General features: G+C 39.3%; 1 protein-coding gene across 3 annotated transcripts in view; it reads right to left on the reverse strand.

The window, feature by feature from the left end:
* Positions 1-21,782, reverse strand: part of ROS1 (ROS proto-oncogene 1, receptor tyrosine kinase) — a 145,518-nt gene that overhangs the window by 110,629 nt on the left and 13,107 nt on the right. For all 3 annotated transcript variants that reach the window (XM_032165650.2, XM_058430549.1, XM_058430548.1), the window contains 8 exons: positions 17,174-17,234; positions 11,842-11,990; positions 10,691-10,829; positions 4,459-4,660; positions 3,428-3,504; positions 1,842-1,964; positions 1,388-1,572; positions 450-547 (listed from right to left, as the gene is read on the reverse strand). In XM_032165650.2, the coding sequence (XP_032021541.1) occupies positions 450-547; positions 1,388-1,572; positions 1,842-1,964; positions 3,428-3,504; positions 4,459-4,660; positions 10,691-10,829; positions 11,842-11,990; positions 17,174-17,234 (1,034 nt within the window). The remainder of the gene's footprint in view (positions 1-449; positions 548-1,387; positions 1,573-1,841; positions 1,965-3,427; positions 3,505-4,458; positions 4,661-10,690; positions 10,830-11,841; positions 11,991-17,173; positions 17,235-21,782) is intronic.

Raw genomic sequence — 21,782 nt, forward strand, 5'->3', positions numbered from 1 at the left:
AAAGAGCCTCTTGATAGATGTGAGAACCAAACCAGAGAAATGAACTACAGTTGAATGGCTCAGCAAAAGCAACAGGTGGAATGAAGGGGCTTTGTCACAGGTAGTGTTGAGGGGGGCAGTGAGACTCTGAATCCCATGATAAAGAAGTGGCAAATCCAGGACTAGAACCCAGGCCCCTGACTCCCAGACAGGAGGTCTTTCCCATATGCCCATATTTGGCTGTGAAGGAGAGAGAAATAACTACTTTAGAAGAGTTGATTTATGTTTGAAAAAAAATTCCCTCCTGGCTCTACAGAATGAAAACTTTGCCTGAATTTAATTAAATTTACCTAAAGTAAGATGCATAGATAGGCTCATCTGGTACTGTAATGTTTCATTAGCAAGCAAGTTTCTCAAAGATTATTTATTGCCAATGGAAAAGAATTCATCTTTACAAGGCTAACACTTACCCATTGTATGAATCAGCCACAATTTTTTGAGGTGCACTAATAGAGGGTGGACTAATTTCCTCGACGTTTGAGCAGTTCTCTAAATCACAGACACATACCTAAAAAAATAAAAAATATACCGGTAGGATTAGCATCTGTCTATACAGCATTAAATTCAGCCAACAAGTATCCCTGAGTATCTGTTCTGTTGGAATTGTACTAGGCACTGAGCACTGTCCAAGACAAATGAGCAAAAAAAGCCCTTAAACGGCAGTTTTATATCCTATATCCTAATGAACTTATACATTATTGACATCAACGCAATACAAGTGCCTATTTTCCTGGCTTGTAGAGGCATCCGACTATTTTTAACATTTAAGCGATATCTAAATTTATGGGCTTTCAACCACAGCAATGGCTGTTGCTTATTGTGATAAGCCTGTACCTTCCAAAGAAGTAGAATTTGAAACATGTCAAGACTGTGTCTTCATCAGCTCCGAATAATCCTTATGCAACAACAACAACAACAACAACAACAATAAAATGGTCTTCCGAAAAGTACAGTACTACTGTGTTTTTGGAGAACTACTAAATTTCCCTCTGGTTATGATATAATTTTAAATGCTTGCAGCTAACTTTGATCATGACTGGCAGTCTTACCTAATAATAACACAGGTACCACCACTATCTTATAGAAGATGAATTATTTTTAGTATAAACTCATGACTCTAAAAAAGTACAAATAAAGATGATTCAATGCTATGTCAGGACTAGCACTAGGTAAAGGCTACACCCTCCTATAGGCCAGATCTATGATTCATTGATAACCTAGTATCTAAGGCATAGTAAATACTTGAGTATTTATTGAATAAGGTAATTGTGTTTAGTATTAAATATACCAAGATATGCGTATCAGTATCACTGTCTATCACTATTCCTCTTTAACTTCTCAGACTAACCAGTTCATCCATGATGAAATACATTCTTTGATAAAGCCAATCTATGGAGATAGAGGAAATTAATCCTGAACCTCTGTAAAAAATTCTCAGGTCAGATACATCAGACATGTTGGCAGCCTTCTTCGCCCATATGAGAGTTCCTTCAGAGAAATAAACAATTTGCTGGTGGACATCAACAGATATTCCTAGAAGAGTCATGCAAGTGCACATACATTATTATATAACAACCAGGACAAAAAACTTGTATTAATGAGAATTTATTTATTTAATGCTTAATAAATTAAAATAGAAGTATTTTATCGTAAAAGAAAATATTCTTCTAAATTATTCTAATATATTAGGATATTAAGAGAATATGTTCTAGAAAGATTCAAAAATTTTCTTTTGTTCTAAAAGTACTTCTTTTAGAATCTTTTTTTCACACTAAGGAATCATTTATCCTTATCATACTGACCTGTAATATTATGGTATATAGCATCCAACCGAAGGCAATGTGCTTCATCTACTAAAAGTTTTAAAGATCTCTTTCTTAGAGAAGTTTTTCTGGATAAAAAGAGCCACTGTTCCTCTTGCTGAACTGAAAAAAACAACACGATTTGCAGACAGGTAGACCAACCACAGGTACACTAACAGACACAAAAAAAGATCAATACTACCCTTCAAAGCAAGGGCACTAGTGCTTGAAAGAGGCTGGTCAAATTTTCTCTAAGGGCACTGGAGAATTGCATCTATGGTAAAACTCACATTATTCTATGATTGGAGGTAGGAAGTACAGTAACAATCAAATAGGATTTATGTTCATATGCCCCTAAATAACTCAGAAATGACATCACGTGATGTATCACTATTCTCAACAGCCTTGCCCCAGCTCAGCTCATTATTTTCAGCAACGAGAATTGGCTCGGTGGAGGTGGTCCACCCTAGGCCAGAGTGGGTTATGCATAACACACACATATTGTCAGACACTGGTTGTCTCTGTGTTGCCTTCAGTATCTTTCCTTCTGGGGCAGAAGAAAGGTCCTTAGAGGAATGACACTGGAAGGCTGCAGAACTCTGCTTGATGCCCTGTTCAAGTGGAGACTGATGCAAGGTGCATGGGTGAACATTTTTAGGGTATTTAATGAATGTTATGCAATAATCACAGTAACAACAACCTTAACCCTGCTCTATATTTAACTCACCCTTTGGATGTGCTTCTTACATAACAAAAATACTTCTCCTTTCCTAGAGTCTAGGAACAGCCAAAAAAACAAAGGCTGATGATGGATGACATTCAATACCCATTGGCACAGGCATGTACAGATTAGAGTAAGGGGCAGTCAAGTCAGCAAATAGGGTTCTAGTAAAAATAGAAAACAGGCTCCCAGAATTCAGAATCTTTGGATGTTCTCAAAAATATTTAATTAGTTTCCCCTCAAATTTCCAGTACTTCTTAGAAAGCATTTTCATTTATTATTTTGCTCACACATATATCATACAGTAAGTATTCAGTCACTTGAGGTAATCAATAAAACACCAAAGCCAAAAAGAAAAGGTGCTTACAAAATGATAAAAGATACTTTGGCAGATTGAATACTTATATAGTAATATGTAAATTATTGAAGTCCAGATATATTTAAAAGCAAAGATACTGGAAAAACAATGTCTGATATATATCAAATAATTATATATAATCTAAAATAGGGATTAGGGCAGAAAAGTTATATGTATCCCTTAAGTGTGTAAATTTGAGTCAGAAACACTAGTGATTTCAACTGAAACCAAAGATTTGAGGCCATTTCTTAAAACCCTAAATTTTTTATTCTGATTTTCAATTCCCAAATCCTAATATTAAAACTTTCAATCTAACCACTTACTTTAATTCATCAAATACTTAGGTTCACTTAAAATGGAAAACTTAACAAGTACTCAAAAGACAATATTCATTTGGGCAGAAGAGGTGGGTCTTGAGGTCTACCAGGTGACCCAGGGCTTCTGGCTCTGAAACCACCCTTGCCACCCTCATTCCTGTGTAGCTAAAGGAACAAGCCTGAGCCATACCTGCTGAAGATGAAGTGGTAATACTAGATTCTGCTTCTGGACCCTCACCAACTTCATTTACTGCTGCAATAGAAAACCTATTCCAAAAACAATTTGGAGAGACGTGTTTCACATGGTGTGGTGTGAACATGAGATAAAAATAGAAGGAGCAATAACTTTTCTATTTAAAGGATGATGTGGCAATGCATGAGTCTAGTTACATGGTGCCACTGCTCAGCACTAAAATGACCATCAATCACATCCTTGTTTGCATTCCCCTAGAACAGTTCAGGGTCATAGAGGTCAAAAGCTGAACTCTGCTATCTGCATGACCCCCATTCTTCTCCAAATTTAAAGAGGCTCTAGTAAATGATAGAAAAGCTAACAATAGGCCGGGCGCGGTGGCTCACACTTGTAATCCCAGCACTTTGGGAGGCCGAGGCAGGCGGATCACGAGGTCAGGAGATCGAGACCATGGTGAAACCCCGTCTCTACTAAAAATACAAAAAATTAGCCGGGCGTGGTGGCGGGTGCCTGTAGTCCCAGCTACTCGGAGAGGCTGAGGCAGGAGAATGGCGTGAACCCGGGAGGCGGAGCTTACAGTGAGCCGAGATTGCGCCACTGCACTCCAGCCTGGGCGAGACTCCGTCTCAAAAAAAAAAAAAAAAAAAAAAAAAAAAAAGAAAAGCTAACAATAATAAAATAATTACCCTAACAGTTAATAAAAATACCTAAACAGAACTCTACCTCCTTACTTTTTTCATACTGGATTAAATGAAAATTTGACATTCATGGTGTTTATGTCTTTATTAGCCATATTTATAAGTATCCTCTGAATATAATAGAAACGCTTGAGAATGTTTTTGCTTAGGACGCTATAATCTAATAAGCATATAAGCTTGAGGAAAACCACAATGACTTCAACCCAACACCATGGAGTCAGCAGCGCTTCTCAAAGTACATTTAAACTATTTGATACCCATATTTCTTAAATAATTATCATGCCTGCAGCCATGCTGGCTATATTTTCCTCTGTGTCACTTAATTCTTACCTGTAAATAGTATTTGGTAAAGTGGAGTAAAACTGGAAACTGGTTCTCTGTGTCCCTGCATCTAATTTTTGATTTTTGCTGATCAGCCTTAAGTTATAACCCAAAATAGGTCCACCTGGGAATTGAGGTGGATCCCAGCTGACTTCCACAGTGTCGGGACTTGAGCTCTCAATATTCCTAATCAAAGGTGCAGTTTCAGGAACTGGAAGAGATAATGGTGACATGGTGAGCAGAAAAATGTGCAAGCGTGATGTTTTTAAAATAAGATGGAAAAAAGTCTTGTTTTTTTTGAAAACTTAATGGAAATGAAATAATTTTATTAATACTCAAAATATGTGATAGAGGAAAGGTGGTAAGATGTCTAAACCAGTTCGCTCCTTTCCCAAGACGCCCTTTCAAATGTTACTTTCCTCACTTCTAATTAATGAAATAAAATTAAATATAGTGTATACGAATACAATAATGGCCCTTTTTAAAAAAGTCATTGGGACTTTCTAGAGACTTAAATGAGTTGAAACGTGGGATGGAATCAGTTTAGGAAGAAGAGGAGAGTGTGACTAAAACTGGAGTCAATGATCGACGAGTTTTAAAAAAAAAGGCCATCCTGGCGCCTTTTCACTCATTTGAGTGGGGCAGCCTTGCTGGTTCCAGCTGGAGATGTGGGTTCAGACGAGCTGGAATTCGAACAGTTGGCTTCACTTTTGTTGGCATCAGCTCTAATGACCCAGACTACACTTTCCTTACCCCAGCTCTCAGGTCCTGGAAATCCAGGCTGACTGTGCTTCAGCACCCCTGCCCTGGCAAAGGATTAAAGGAGCATGTATGAAACGACTGAGCATTCACACACAGTCCCCAGCAGCTACTTAAGTGGACAAAGAAAGGACAACAAATGATCTGACAGCCTAGCTTCCATCTGTGTCTCCACCTGCTTTTCAAACCAAACCCCTAAAACCAGACTCTTTTATTTCCTCTTTCCGTAGAAAGACACAATTAGAAGTTACCTTGCTCTTGAGTAGATTTCTCTCCCTCTGAACACTTTTGGCAAATGCTCTGCATCACCACTGACTTTTAAAAGCCCTTTTAATTGCTCTCTCAGCCTTTCTCTGATGCAATTCATCTCTAACTCTCAGACTAATTTTCAGCAAACACAAGCATCATTGCATCACTCCTCGGCTCCATGTAGTCAGTCACCATGATAAACAGGGAAGAAATGCATTTCTCCCACTGAATCATAATATAATTAGAATGTCAAAATTTAAGTCATTAGGGTCAATGCCCAAATGTGATCTTCTACTGTTGAAGCAAGTTAAATGTCACCTACATGGCAAGATGTGATCATTGTCCAGGTCTTCCCTACCAAAAAAAAAAAAAAACACAAAAATCTTCCCTGAAATGCTAATATCCCTTGCCTGACAATCATTCCTCTTTGTCAAGAAATTATTTTCTGAAAGGACCCAGTTAAAAGGCAATAGCACCATTTAGGCCGGGTGCGGTGGTTTACGCCTGTAATCCCAGCACTTTGGGAGGCCGAGATGGACCAATCGCTTGAGGCCAGGAGTTCGAGATCAGCCTGGCCTACATGGCAAAAACCCATCTCTACTAAAATTACAAAAATTAGCCGGGCATGGTGGTGCATGCCTGTAATCCCAGCTACCTGGGAGGCTGAGGCACAAGAATCACTTGAACCCAGGAGGCAGAAGTTGCAGTGAGCCGAAATTGTGCCACTGCACTCCAACCTGGGCGACAGAGTGAGACCTTGTCTTAAAAAAAAAAATGCGGTGGCTCACGCTTGTAATCCCAGCACTTTGGGAGGCCGAGGCGGGCAGATCACAAGGTCAGGAGATCGAGACTATCCTGGCTAGCATGGTGAAACTCCGTTTCTACTAAAAATACAAAAAGTAGCCAGGCATGGTGGCATGCACCTGTAGTCCCAGCTACTCAGGAGGCTGAGGCAGGAGAATCGCTTGAACCCAGGAGGCGGAGGTTGCAGTGAGCTGAGATTGCACTACTGCATTCCAGCCTGGGCGACAGCGAGACTCTGTCTAAAAAAAAACGCAATAGTACTATCTAAAATCATGTCATTCCCATAGCTAAAAGAAAATAGGGTTATGAGGCAATTAACACAATATAGATAAGTTTCTAATTTTGATGTAGCTAGAAAAGTGAGAATCAGAAACATGAGATGCTATCCATAAGAAGGACACCCATGTAGGGTCTAGAAGACACAGAGGGTATGTGAGCTTGCTTATCCAGGAGAAAGGCCCAGAAATGGATGCAAAATTTGCTTTCATTATTTTGATTTGCCCAGCCAATGTCCCTGCATGGTATTTCTGTAGCACCAGAAAATGTCCCAGCACTGTTGGATAACATATGGCATTGCTTGGAACAAGGAAGAATTCATTCTACTCTGATCTGGAAAATTTCAAACATAGTCCTAGGCCAGTGTTTGATCTGAGGCTCTAAGCAAGAATAGTCACAATCATCAGCAGAGGTGGCCACACAAACCCTGAGATCTGACAAACAAGGAGAGAGCACCCATCAGGGACGGGGAAAAATGCCCTAGCCAACTTCATCAGCTGCTGGGCTCTGCTTAGGTCCAAGGCCTAGTTCAGCCTGAGGCTCTCTGCAGATAGGCACATCTCCAGAGCTGAGGGTTAGGGCATCCAGCCTGGAGCATGTCTTCCTGGGTTGCCTCAGCTAACTCTGAGGGTGAGGGCACCAGACAACTCTCCCTCAGTGTCTGCCTCAGCATTTGCCTTTCTCTAAGGTTTCTATGCTTGAATCCTTTTCCTGGTGTGGAAGTCACATCTTCAAAATAATAAGTCAGAGAATACCCAATATATGTTCTGTTTTTAAAAAGCAGTTTTGATAAAATCTTAAAATAATATAGTAACTTCCCAGCTGGTCGCTACCTCTGTACTTTCAAATCTGTCTCATTCTCTCAATCTATTCTATGTGCAGTTGCCAAAATTCTCTTTTTGAGAAGGATGTGAAGCAATTACTGCTGTGCTTTAAAACCTTCCATAACTCCTAACTGCGTTCTAAATAAAGCACAAACTCCTTACCCAGGACATTTAAGATTGTTGGTAATCTGGACCTAGTCTGCCTTCCCAATGTTATTCTCACTATTTTTCTTCCTGTATCCTATGCTTCCAGCAGATGGAATACTGACTGATTTCCCTCCATGCGTTAGAATCCAATCTTGGTGACCCTGGTCACATAGACACCTGGACCTGCCCTTTTCTCTCCTCACCTCATGTCTAACTCAACAAATGAGACTTCCTCCAAAGAGATTTCTTTAACATTTCATTTCGGAAATAATATTTCCCTCCTCTAAACTGCCATGGGAATTTGTCAGTACCTTTTCTATGTGTTTAATAAAGCTTTACCTTATTGTGAGGTTAGTTAGGCATGTGCTTTATCTCTTCTGCAAGAGAGTAAGCTTCTCAAAGTATCCATGCATCTATAGATATCCCATGAATATATTTTGAACAAGAGAACAATAACATTTATTTAGAGCTAGAATTGCTCTAAGGATATATTAGTATTCAGAGGACAGCAGCTCAGATAAAGTTATATTCCGATAGGGCAACATTCTGTATAAAGGGTGGGAAAATGAGGAAGCAGGAATCTAGCAGACAAAAAGCTTTTTGTTGCTTTCCAGAGACAATCTCACTGTGTCATACTCAATCACCTTCATTTTTGAAACACTTTCATCACTTGGCTTTGAGACACCACAAGCTCCCGAGACTCTCCTTCTCCCTGTCCTTTGCTGTCCCTCCTCTTCTTCCCAAATATTAAGGGCCCTTGGGCTGACAACTTGACCTTCTCCTTTTTTCAACCACGTTCACTTTTAGCGTATTGCCTCCAGGCCCATGGCTTGAATCACATCTCTGTGGTGATAACTCCTAAATTGATAGTTTGGATACTTTTGACTTACCTCCTGAGTTCCAAATCCTTCCATTTAACTGCTTCCTCAGCAACTCCACTTGGATATCTAATAGACATCTCAAATTTTGCTTGGCCGAAACAGAACTGATGGTTTTATCTAGGAAAGCCACTCCTCCCTTACCCTTGTCCCTGTCTCAGTAAATGATGACATTCAGGTGTTCAGACTGAAAGTCTAAGTTAGCAACATTGATTTTCCCATCTTCCTTGCCAAATCCATTCAGCAACCCCAACAGCTCAATCTTCAAAATATATGACAAACCTTTCCCTATTTTCCCATCATCATCCTAGTCAGAGCCATCACCAAATCAAGCCTGACTTGCTTGGCCTCCTAACAGCTCCCCAGCTTCCCTGGCCCTCCCTCCACCCTCCCAGTCTATTCTCCATGCATCAGCCATACTGAAAGTTTTAAAACTTGAACCAGTCCCTCCCCTCCTTAGAACACTCCAAAGACATTCTATCCCACTTAGAATAAAATCTGTACTCCTTATCAGGGTCAGTATGGCCCTGTGTGACCAAGCCTCTGGCTGTGTGTCAGATCCCACCTCCTGCTTTAAAATCTATCATCATCCTATTTGGCCCTTATCAGAAATAATATTGACATTCCTGCAGCCATCTTCCGGCTGTTTTTGTTTTATCTTTTATTGGTTCAGAATTCAGACTAAGAAGAAGGGGTGCTATACATTGGGTCTTCTCATAACCCAACAAATACTTTTACTTAATTACTTATCTGACTGTCTTCCCTAGCTGGAATGCAAGCCCCATAAGTGTTAGGATTTTATCATCTTTAGTTCCTAGAATAATGTCTGGTATACAATAGGTCCTTGATTAATACTTGAATGAATGAAAAAAGTGCCCAATCTTCCTTTCAATTATATTAAAAATATAATACAAAAAATAACCAACTTTTCAGTAAAAAAAATAAAAATAAAACAAAAACGAGGTGAATTTTTTTACTGATATTATTTTTCCACAGCCAAAGAAGTTTACAACCTAGGCAATAAAAAGACTAAAATTATATCAAGAAATAAAAATAGAATCCAAACATATCTATACCACATCACTACCACCCCTGGGCCTCTCACCTGGGTCACCGCATGGCTTCCTACCAGTTCTTCCTGCTTCCTCCCACACCCCAGAGTTCATTCTCCATACAGCAGCCAGTTTTCCTTTTAATGTACAAAGCAGTTCGCATCAGATCATGTCACTCCTCTCCTCAAAACCTTACAGTGACTCTCCTTCCAGAATAAAAGCCACATTCCTTACCAAGGTCCCTGAGGTAGACCGGGATCTGGCCCCCATCTCTCTGACCTTAGCTGTTACTCCTCTGCCTCCTTCACTCTTGTTCAGCCATATGGGCCTCCTAGTTGCTCCTTGATCAGGCCAAGGATGTTCTTGCCTTCGGTCCTCCACATGGACCATCCCTCTGCCTGAAACTCTCTATCTGAGACAGCTGCCTGGTTGACTTCCTTGCCTTCTTTAAGTCTTTGCTCAAACTTTACCCTGCCAGCTCACTAAGGCTCATTCTGGCCACCTTATTTCATACTACCACTGGCCTCTTCTTCTCTCTTCACTCTTCATTTCCAATCCCCTAAATGACAAACTCTGCTCAAAATATTCCTCTTACTATAGCACACAGCACCATCCCACTTACAATATACTTTATTTATTTCTTATGTTTATTGCAGAATATTTCTCTTCCACCAAAATGTGAGCTCCAGCTGGGCGAAGTGGCTCACGCCTATAATCCCAGCACTTTGGGGAGGCCAAGGCGGGCAGATCACTGGAGGTCAGGAGTACAAGACCAGCCTGGCCAGCATGGCAAAACCCCACCTCCACTAAAAATACAAAAAATTAGCCAGGCATGGTAGTGCATGCCTGAGTCCCAGCTGCTTGGGAGGCTGAGGCAGGGGAATCACTTGAACCTGGGAGGTGGAGGTTGCAGTGAGCCAAGATCACACCACTGCATTCCAGCCTGGGCAACAGAGCAAGACTCTAGTCTCCAAAAAAAAAAAAGAAAGAAAAGAAAAGGAAAGAAAAGAAAAGAAAAGAAAAGAAAAGAAAAAAAGAAAGTGAGCTCCACAAGAGCAGGGGTCATTGTCTCTTTTGATCATGAAGGTATTATGAGTACCTAGAATACTACCTGGCACATAGTTATGTACCCAGTTGTTGAATGGATCGATTAATAGGAAGGAATAGATTTATTTCCTTGTTTAAAATAAAAACAAACTAAATTAAAGCTTTGGAATAATTTCCTTTCATAAGAAATGTGTGCACACCATACCTCCATGAGGATGAGTCCTGTAACTGGGACTTGGAGGAGAGTAGAGCTGCAGCTGCGCTGTAAAGATCCAAACCACTCGGAAAATGTACTCAGTGAAGGGGTGCAGGGGCTCAACCACATAGGACAGTCTGGACACGGTCTAGATCAAGGAGTGATCAATAATCAGCATATATAGAATCAGCACCCTACATTGGGACTCAAAAGCATAGATTAATTTGTAAAAGATGGATGGCTCAACAGAGAAGATGAAAGAGAGGCCTGGAGCTTAGAGCTAAGCCATTCAGACATCAGCGTGCAGAAGTCACTCAGAAATTCTCCCCTTCCAAATAGCAAAATTATGGATTCAATTATTTGGCATTTACCTCAAGGACTTAAATTTTTCTATGTTAGTACACATAGTATCTCAGGACTATTTTTTTTTTTCTAAACTTTCTCATGCTTCTCTAAAAGACACAGTCCTGGATGACCACCATAGACAGTACTTCTAAATTGCAACAACCCCCATGAGAATCTTTCTTCTGCCCTCCATCCTAGCTGGACTCATCTTAGCTGGATGGGCAAATAATGACTAATGAGGTGAATGGTTACGTGATGCTGTACTGAAGGAATAGTATATATGTCCAACATTATATTTTCCTTATAAAATAAATATTATATTTTCCCTATAAAATAAGCCTTAATGTTAAGGCTTAGTATTAACATGTTACAGAGTAGCTGAGATTAAAGTTCATCTAATCCAACTACCCATCTTACAGTTGAATATTTTCTAGAAGGCCTTTATGCTTAAAACTATAAGTAATAATTTGGCGCTTTTAAAAATTGGGGGCCAGGCGCGGTGGCTCACGCCTGTAATCCCAGCACTTTGGAAGGCCGAGGCGGGCGGATCACGAGGTCAGGAGATTGAGACTATCCTGACTAACACGGTGAAACCCCGTCTCTACTAAAAATACAAAAAATTAGTCGGGCGTGGTGATGGGCGCCTGTGGGAGGCTGAGGCAGGAGAATGGCGTGAAACCGGGAGGCGGAGCTTGTAGTGAGCCGAGATCGCGCCACTGCACTCTAGCCTGGGCGACACAGCGAGACTCGATCTCAAAAAAAAAAAAAAAATTGAGAAGGGGTCTGGGTTTAGGTACAAAGGCAGCCTTTCATACCTTAGTATAAGTCCAGCTTCCCAGAAGTTGTGCATATTTCCAGTGAATGATGTATTTTACTCCAGAGAAGTTGGCAGATTTCCATCGTAATGTCATGTTGTGGCTTCCAATGGAAGAAGCAAAGGGCGCAGTTGGAAGGTCTGCATTTTCTGGGGAGAAAACAAGATTTCACTCACTCTGCACTCCTGTCCATCAGCGCAAGAGAGTGTGTGCCTGTCTCATCTAGGGCTCTCCGTATTCTCTTGCTAAAACTGCATCTTGCCACAATAACTCACCTGAATAATCAATGGTATGCATATTCAATTTATTTTTAAAAATCAATCAGTCTGTCAGTCTTTTTTCCACAGAATTTATTGTTATCTTTGAACATCGTATTTTTTTGTTCAGGTTTTGGTTTTACAGGCAGATGACACAGAGGGTTCTGAGGTGTCCAGTTTTCTCTTACAATACCACTCTCTTACAGACTGGGGGAGCCAGTGCTCAGAGCATGTCTGTGGCACAACAGAACCATCCATTATCCTGGGATGTGTACCCCAATATATTTTCTGAAATTTTATACTCCAATTCTACTATTGCTGTGCATCTTAACAACAAATTATTTTTTATATGTACAGAGCAATTGCCTTTACTCCAAAGGATGCTATGATTGGCTGTTTCACATTATAAAATATTTCAGGACATCTAAACATTAGACATATTACAATTGGCAGCAATTTCTCAGGTGCTGCTTGCCAGGCATGGTACTAAGGGCTAGATTTCTGAATGGTATGTCACTGGGATTAAATTATTTTACTTTACTTTTTGTATTTTTCCAAAATTGTGATGAATTTAATGTTTCAGCTTTCTTTTATAGAAACAAAATCAGCACTCTGGTTGAGAAAGCATGGTAAATTTGGTAGGGAGCTTAAAATGGTTAAATACAAACTCCTAGGATCTTACTCTGGTTAAGAGAAAATTGACGCAATTCTCATCACTACAGACACCAGACATGGACCAAATAAAGTCCATACTCTGTAATCCAGAAAAATCAAAGCCATTGTCATCTGAGGACCTAGCCCACAAAGAGGCCTAGCACAACTCTTCTCTGCTGATTCTTCTTTTTATAGTTCATTTTTGACTATTATAACTGAATAAGCAAAGTACAGGTCCATTTTCCTTCCCTTTCTTGTTGTGAAACTCTCAATAGCAGGAATTAGGTATGTTGTGGACACCCTGAAGGGGAGTCCAATGATGGAGTTGTCAGCAGAGTGAGGAAAAATAACCAGGAGGCATCAGAAATGACAAAAGTTGAGAACTGGGCAGATGTGATCAGTTATATAAGTACAAGTAAATGTAAATATCATAGCTAAACATAGACATATTTCAAAGCCATGGTGATACATATGAAAAAAAAAGGTAAAGTAGGTTTATGCTAAAATATCAAGGCAAAGAGAGAGCCAAATGAAAAAGGGAAGCTAGACTGAACTCCATCCTATTTTCAGTACATGGTACAATGGGTAAGAAAAGGCTCTGTTACCAGGCAGCTGGGTTATAATTTCAGAGATATCCCTTACCAGCTATGTGGCCTCAAGCAAGTTTATAAACTTTGTGCCTCAATTTTCTCACCTGTAAAATGAGGTTAATAATAGTATGTATAACTCTGAGGACAAAAGGAGCTAATACATATTAATTAATGAGAAAAGTGGTCAACTTATAAATGCCTAATAAAAAATAGCTATTTTTGGCCAGGCATGGTGGCTCATGCCTAGCTACTCAGGAGGCTGAGGTAGGAGGATTGCTTGAGCTCAGGAGTTTGAGGTTACAGTCAGCTGTGATTGTGCCCCTGTACTCCAGCCTGGGTGATAAGAGTGAGATTCTGTCTCTCTCTCTCTCTCTCTCATATATATATATAAAATACACATACACACACACACACACACACACACACACATGCATACATATTTTTGTATATGCAAATATATACGTTTATTTATTTATTATATTAGCCATTTATTTAATATGTTATTAGCTATTATCATTTTCCATCATGTGAAAAGAGATATGGGAGGTATCTAAAATGAATATAGCATACTCACCAATAAATGACCTAGAAATCAGATGTGTTAAAGACAAATAAGGTCTTAGGATCATAGACAAAAGGATTCATTATAACAGACTACAGATACGGTCTTTAAGTACAAATGCCTTTATTTAGACTTCGTACATCTCATTTGTTAGTGGTACATAGACATTGATCCACAGCCAATGAGAAAATAAAAATAAAGCATTGATTACTCTTGTATTCTAACAGAATTGTATAATTAAGCTGGTAATATAATTTTAGAATATAATAAAGGAATGTAAATAAAAGATTCCACACTTCCTCAGTTCTGGTGTCCTTAGTTTCTCAGAAATTTTTTTATGATTCCCTGAACCAAAAGAATTCTCTAACGGTTCAATTTTTTAAGTAATATAACTTAATAAGTATGTGTTAATACCAAATTGACTAACAATTTGGTATCTAACAATTTGGTAGATATTTGAAACAAATAAGAAATTGAAAGATAAAACTGTATATTTATTTCATCCTTAAATAAAAATAATTGCATACTAATGGGGCCTGTGTACCTGTTGGGCACTGCACAACTCCTTCAATCTTATGATCAGATTGGGTATCACCATCCAACAGATTTCACATATCTCTGTGTTTACCTTGAGTGTTTAAAATACTCCATGGCTCCCCATGAGATTGCTGTAATGGCCTGGAGCACATCAGTGCACAGCTTGGAAACCATAAAATATACATTTTATCCACAGCTAATTCCCATGACACTGAAAAAAAAATGTAATATCACTACCTCTCCACAGAAATGTCTAGGGTGTCTTTTGTGGGACACTAAAGGGCAGAAGCAAATCAGAACAGCAAGATAAGATTCCCCTTCTGATTTCTATCAGCCAGTGAGAGCAAGGAACAAGCCACTGAGTCAAGGACTACAATGTATGGAAGAGCCAAGCATCCTTCAGACTTAAGGGGACTGTCTACAGCTCGGGGGGAGGGTGCCCTAGGGAATTCTGGAAATGATATCTGCTGACATCCAAGCCATGAATTATCAAAGCGTTGGCCTTTTAGAAACTACTGGAGAGTTAACACACTAAGGCAAAGCTACTTTGACATGCCCAACCTACTCTGAAATCAGGCAGAGGGAGCTGATAAACACCCAAGCCCCCTACTTGCTCAAAATCTAACACAGAGAAGCATAGCTTCTGGATATTTTACAAATTCCTAGAGCCTTTTGGGGAGTCATACACACAGTACGCACTCTATCAGATAACTGTTAGCTGAATAATGAAAGGTACATTCAATACAAAATGCCTACACTTTCCAGTCATTAAAACATACTGCACAAGGTAATTTATAGATTCAATGCCATCCCCATCAAGCTACCAATGACTTTCTTCACAAAACTGGAAAAAACTACTTTAAAGTTCATATGGAACCAAAAAAGAGCCCGCATTGCCAAGTCAATCCTAAGCCAAAAGAACAAAGCTGGAGGCATCACACTACCTGACTTCAAACTATACTACAAGGCTACAGTAACCAAAACAGCATGGTACTGGTACCAAAACAGAGATATAGACCAATGGAACAGAACAGAGCCCTCAGAAATAATGCCACAGATCTACAACTATCTGATCTTTGACAAACCTGACAAAAAACAAGAAATAGGGAAAGGATTCCTACTTAATAAATGGTGCTGGGAAAACTGGCTAGCCATATGGAGAAAGCTGAAACTGGATCCCTTCCTTACACCTTATACAAAAATTAATTCAAGATGGATTAAAAACTTAAATGTTAGACCTAAAACCATAAAAACCCTAGAAGAAAACCTAGGCAATACCATTCAGGACATAGGCATGGGCAAGGACTTCATGTCTAAAACACCAAAAGCAATGGCAACAAAAGCCAAAATTGACAAATAGGATCTAATTAAACTAAAGAGCTTCTGCACAGCAAAAGAAACTATCATCAGAGTGAACAGGCAACCTACAGAATGGGAGAAAATTTTTGCAATCTACCCATCTGACAAAGCGCTAATATCCAGAATCTACAAAGAACTCAAACAAATTTACAAGAAAAGAACAAACAACCCCATCAACAAGTGGGCGAAGGATATGAACAGCCACTTCTCAAAAGAAGACATTTATGCAGCCAACAGACACATGAAAAAATGCTCATCATCACTGGCCATCAGAGAAGTGCAAATCAAAACCACAATGAGGTACCATCTCACACCAGTTAGAATGGCCATCATTAAAAAGTCAGGAAACAACAGGTGCTGGAGAGGATGTGGAGAAATAGGAACACTTTTACACTGTTGGTGGGGCTGTAAACTAGTTCAACCATTGTGGAAATCAGTGTGGTGATTCCTCATGGATCTAGAACTAGAAATACCATTTGACCCAGCCATCCCATTACTGGGTATATACCCAAAGGATTATAAATCATGCTGCTATAAAGACACATGCACACGTATGTTTATTGCAGCACTATTCACAATAGCAAAGACTTGGAACCAACCCAAATGTCCAACAATGATAGACTGGATTAAGAAAATGTGGCACATATACACCATGGAATACTATGCAGCCATACAAAATGATGAGTTCGTGTCCTTTGTAGGGACATGGATGAAGCTGGAAACCATCATACTCAGCAAACTATCGCAAGGACAAAAAACCAAACACCGCATGTTCTCACTCATAGGTGGGAACTGAACAATGAGAACACATGGTCACAGGAAGGGGAACATCACACACCGGGGCCTGTTGTGGGGTGTGGGGAGAGGGGAGGGATAGCATTAGGAGATACACCTAATGTAAATGACGAGTTAATGGGTGCAGCACACCAACATGGCACACGTATACATATGTAACAAACCTGCATGTTGTGCACATGTACCCTAAAACTTAAAGTGCACATGTATACAAAAATAAATAAATAAAAAAGAGAGAAAAAAACAGTGGCATTCTCTGACATCAAGTCTGCTCAGGGTGTACATTTGTCTGTCATTAAGATAGAAGTGAGTGTACCTACTGAACTTGAGGACAAAATCTGGTCCTAAACATTAATCATGTACTGTTTCCTCTGTTTTGTTCTGAAAGAAGAATCTTGCTGAATCTTTATCAGAATGGCCTATACGTTTGAAATTATTGAATTCTCTAAGTAGATATTTTTGATTATAAGGAGATGCAGAAGTCAAGATGTTTTGAGAGGTGTTTCATTATCTTTACAGAAGTACAAGTCACTAGAGTGGTGCAGCCTATTTTTTAAAAGTTGTGTGTGTCCTCTTACCCAGTACTTCCTCTTCATATGCACCTTCCGCGCTGCTGCAGCCAACCTCACATGACTCCCGCTGTGGAAGACAGGGAGCATGACAGTCAGGGCAGCCTTGGAACTGGTTTTGCTGATAAGCTTCAACTAAATTTTCAAATCCGAATGCCTAATATGCAAGTATATCTTTGCCCAATAGGCGAGTAAATCTTTGAAATCTGAGTGCCTAATATGCAAGTACATCTTTATGTCAACTATTTCCCCTGCAGTAAAATTCCCACTTGCTAGACTGGAACTTCCCAAACTTTTGACCATGCTCCATGGCAAAAAATAATTTAACAAAACAACTTAGTAAACACACACATGTTGAAAAAAAGATTCCTGAAATGATCCATACTTTTCCCTCCATTTTTAGAAGTTTTATTGAAATATATTCACCTGCCATAAACTCACTTATTTAAAGTACACAGTTAAGTGCTGTTAGAATATTCAGAGTTGTGCAATAATCACCACAATCTAATTTTAGAACATTTTCGTTGTCCCCAAGAGAAACCCCTTGTCTGTGATGTGCTCTTACATGTACAATGATATTCTATTCTATTGTTTCACTTGGTTTAATGTGACTCTTGGTTGGCTGAATTGATTTGACGACCCTCTAATGTGTCACATCGTATAGTTTGAAAAAACACTGAGCTTAGCAGTACAATTATCTGCTTGCCATCTTGGTCAATGTTTTAATGAGCTTAAAACCTAAAACTTTAGAGTAAAATGATGCTTAGGGATTACCTATTTATTTTATATATCCTGGTCTTCCTTGGAAAATTAAAAGTTGACTATAAATTTGTACAGTAGCTGAACATTTCAATGAATATCTTTATAACAATGTTGAGTTTTAAAATCTATGGAAACTTAATGATATTTACATTTTATCTCATTAATGAAAAATACAGTACATAATTTGATGACTGAAACACAAATTTCCTGCAACTCTTAACAGATGAATTAACATCAGCTACAAAACACACACACACATACTTGCAGAAAAGGCACATATTGTAAAACTGCAACACAGTCATGATCAATCTTCTTGCTGTCTTTCAATTTGTAACTATAATACCTAGGACAACATGCTATTGTTTCTCATGGTAATAGCGGAAAGCAGGCACAATACATTGGCCCTAAAAAGAAGAGCTATAACTTGCAAATACGAACAGTTCAATGATTGATCTGCATACTAAAAGGAAGGGTGCCTGATAAGCCCAGGTTTGCTTAGTTAAGGATTAGTTTAAATACCTCAGTTTGGGTTTGGTTAATTTAATTTCAAGATTTAGTATACGTTTCACATCCTGTTTACATATTTTAGTGAAGCGTTCAACATATTTATTAAGTGCAGAGAATAAACAAACCAATTTACAGCAAAATCATTATATAACATGAGGGGTTTTTTTTCCCCAAAAAAGAAAACTGAGGAGAAGAGAGGAGATGTATTTGGAAATACACATTATTTTGAAATATAGCTAGTCCTGACAATCAGGGGAAATTGTGGTCCTGTTTTTTCTGATATTTTCAGGGGAAATAGATAATAAAATTCCCATCCTTCTGGGAGTTTAAAAGTTATCTCAAGTGGAGGCAAAGCTAACAACTACGTTTCCTTCTCTCAATCTCTCTCTCTCTCTCTCTCCCTCCCTCCATCCCTCCCATTCCCTCCATCCCCCTACTCCTTTCACCTCCCTTCACCCCTCCCTGAACCATGGTGGCAATTCAACATTGGACTTCAAATAAAGTTATCCAGTGTTTCTCAAGCTTGAGTTGCCTAGAGAGAATCTAAAGATGTTTGGATTTAAGGAATTTACAGAATCTGAGCCTGAAGCCCCTGGATGGGACATTCATGTGGAATATTCCACGTTACTGAGTTGCCATACCCACAGTGGAGGCCAAGTTTACTCTTCCCAGGGGCTACATCCGCTTGCTCTCTCCATTCCCCCACATTCCCAACTCTCTCATCATAGTCAGTCCATCTTTATTGTCCCTCTGGCTCCACCCTTGGTTTCCCAGACTGGTACATAGGCTGCCAGTGCCCTTTCCAGCTTCTGTAAGACAAGGAAGCCTCCCCCACTGCCCTCCATATGAACTGAGGCATTGTTCCCTTAAAAATTATTCATTCATTCATTCAAGAATATTTGAACAATTGGCCTTTCTCATGCCAAGCATGGTTTTGGGGTCTAAGAATATGACAGTAAGCAAGAAAGTTAAATTCCCTGCCTTACAGGACTTCCCTTAGAAGGAGGTAGATAACAACTGAGTGACAAATTTTTAAAAAGAAAAAATAATTCTGATAATGAAAATTGCTAGGACGAAAATAAGTCAAAGGCACAGGTATAACTAGGCAGAGAAGGAGACTTTATTAGGGTGATCCAAGCCAAGACTTCAGTCATTAGGAGGAACTGGGCTTGCAGAGATCTGGGCAAAAGCAGAAGCAAGAGCAGGATGAAAACTTTACGGCAGGAATGTGTCTTCTATGTCAAGAAAGAGGGAAAGGTCAGTGTGGCCAGCACAGACACCAAGAGGAGAGTGTGAGATGAAGTCAAGACAGGCAGGCAGTGGAGCTGGTAGACCTTTGTAGTTTGTAATTTTTTCCAAAGAGCAGTAAAAAGCCATTGAAATGTTTCAGGTACAATAGGATCAATTGGCTATAATAAGATCTATTTTGACTATTTTATATTATATATATAAATATATATGTATATATATTCTATTGTTTCATTCTCTATATAGCTATATAATCAAAGGCCAAGATGCAATGATAAGATCTAATTTGTGTTTTAAATTATCAGGGATAAGCCATCTCACTAGCTATCATCATTTTCCAAGTTCTATTTCACTGAGCTATCCCTTTCAAGATTATTCCTTCCAAGAAATATGAATTGCAAAAATGACAAGCTTCCTATGTTCAAACATCAATGAGTAAGGAGTTTGATTTCCTAAAGGTGTGGACAACTGAGGTAGATAGATAGATAGATAGATAGATAGATAGATAGATAGATAGATAGATAGATAGATAGATAGATAGATAGATAGATAGATAGATAGATAGATAGATAGATAGACAGACAGACATACATACATATAGCACATATTCCTGTTCAGTTCTACTTTATTTACAGTGAAACATTTTAAAGTGTAAAATAGCAAAGTATAAAGAGAAAGAATAGTTATACAAGTTATAACACTGAGAGGAAAGATTTACACTATATAAGCACAGAAAACTGAGCAACATAATGATTAACAAAGAATTAGCACATTACAGATCTAATCCTGGGCTGCTTCAATGCTTTAAAGGCTCTCTCTCACTGATTTTCCTGACACTGGTACATTTATCATAGGGACTATTCTTTGGGGGTAATTTTGCTTTCATCACATAAAAGGATTCGCAGGCCATTTTTTTTCTATCTCAATCAGGAGAGACCTTTGTCTCTTTACATATGGGTGACTTTTCTCCTCTGTTTTCTCTCTCTCTTCTTAGCCAACCCTCACCTCCACCCATTCCCAAGACAAATTGCTCAGATGCGATTTTTATAACCAACCAGTAACAACTGAGAAAACATGCCAATTTAATTTTTTGTTTGTATTTTTGCTCTCTATTAAGAAGGAATTTTTCTGTTTTACTAATGAACGATAATTTATACTCCTTCCCCAGGCTTCTGGTTACCAGTTTCAAGGATATTTAAAAAAGAATACAACATAGGTTTTAAAGTTTTTTTCTTTAGGGGACAGTCGTGCTATGTTTCCCAGGATGCTCTCAAACTCCTGACCTCCAGCAATCCTCCTACTTGAGACTCCCAAGTAGCTAGGACTACAGGTGCACACCACCATACCCAGCCAACATAGGTTTTAAACTGATAAATAATGTAGCTTCTTCATATCATCTATTGTCAAGTAATCTTATTTTGAAGGGATGAAATACAGGACAGGTAAGCTCAGTTGAAGACTAAGTAGGAAACATCAAAACCTCAAGTTCTCTTTGAAAGAGAGAAAATCAAGTGTAGCAGAGGTTGCTTAGAGGACCATGAGGACACCTGGGTAGGGCAGTGGGAGACATCACTTACCACTGGGAGAAGGGGTGGGGAGAAGCTGTGTTGCAAAATGTTGGCAAAGGATTTAGTTGCATGAGAAAGAAAATTGCGGCCAGGCTTGGTAGCTCATGCCTGTAATCCCAGCACTTTGGATGGCTGAGGTGGGTGGATCACTTGAAATCAGGAGTTTGAGACCAGCCTGGCCAACATGGCAAAACCCCATCTCTACTAAAAATACAAAGTTAGCCAGGCGTGGTGGCGCATGCCTGTAGCCCCAACTACTTGGAAAGTTGAGGCAGGAGAATCACTTAAGCCTGGGAGGCAGAGGTTGCAGTGAGCCAAGATTGCACCACTGCACTCCCCCCGGGTGACAGAGCGAGACTGTGAGAAGAAAGAAAGAAAGAAAAGGAAGAGAGAGAGAGAAAGAGAGGGCAAAAGAGAAGGAGAAAGCAAGAAAGCAAGCAAGCAAGAAAGAAAACAAAGAAAGAAAGAGTTGCAATTAAAGGATTCTCTTTTCATGTCCTATATTTAATGATAGAGCACCATACGTTGTGGGA

Source organism: Hylobates moloch, unplaced genomic scaffold (assembly GCF_009828535.3).
Source record: "Hylobates moloch isolate HMO894 unplaced genomic scaffold, HMol_V3 SCAFFOLD_2, whole genome shotgun sequence".
NCBI lineage: Eukaryota > Metazoa > Chordata > Mammalia > Primates > Hylobatidae > Hylobates > Hylobates moloch.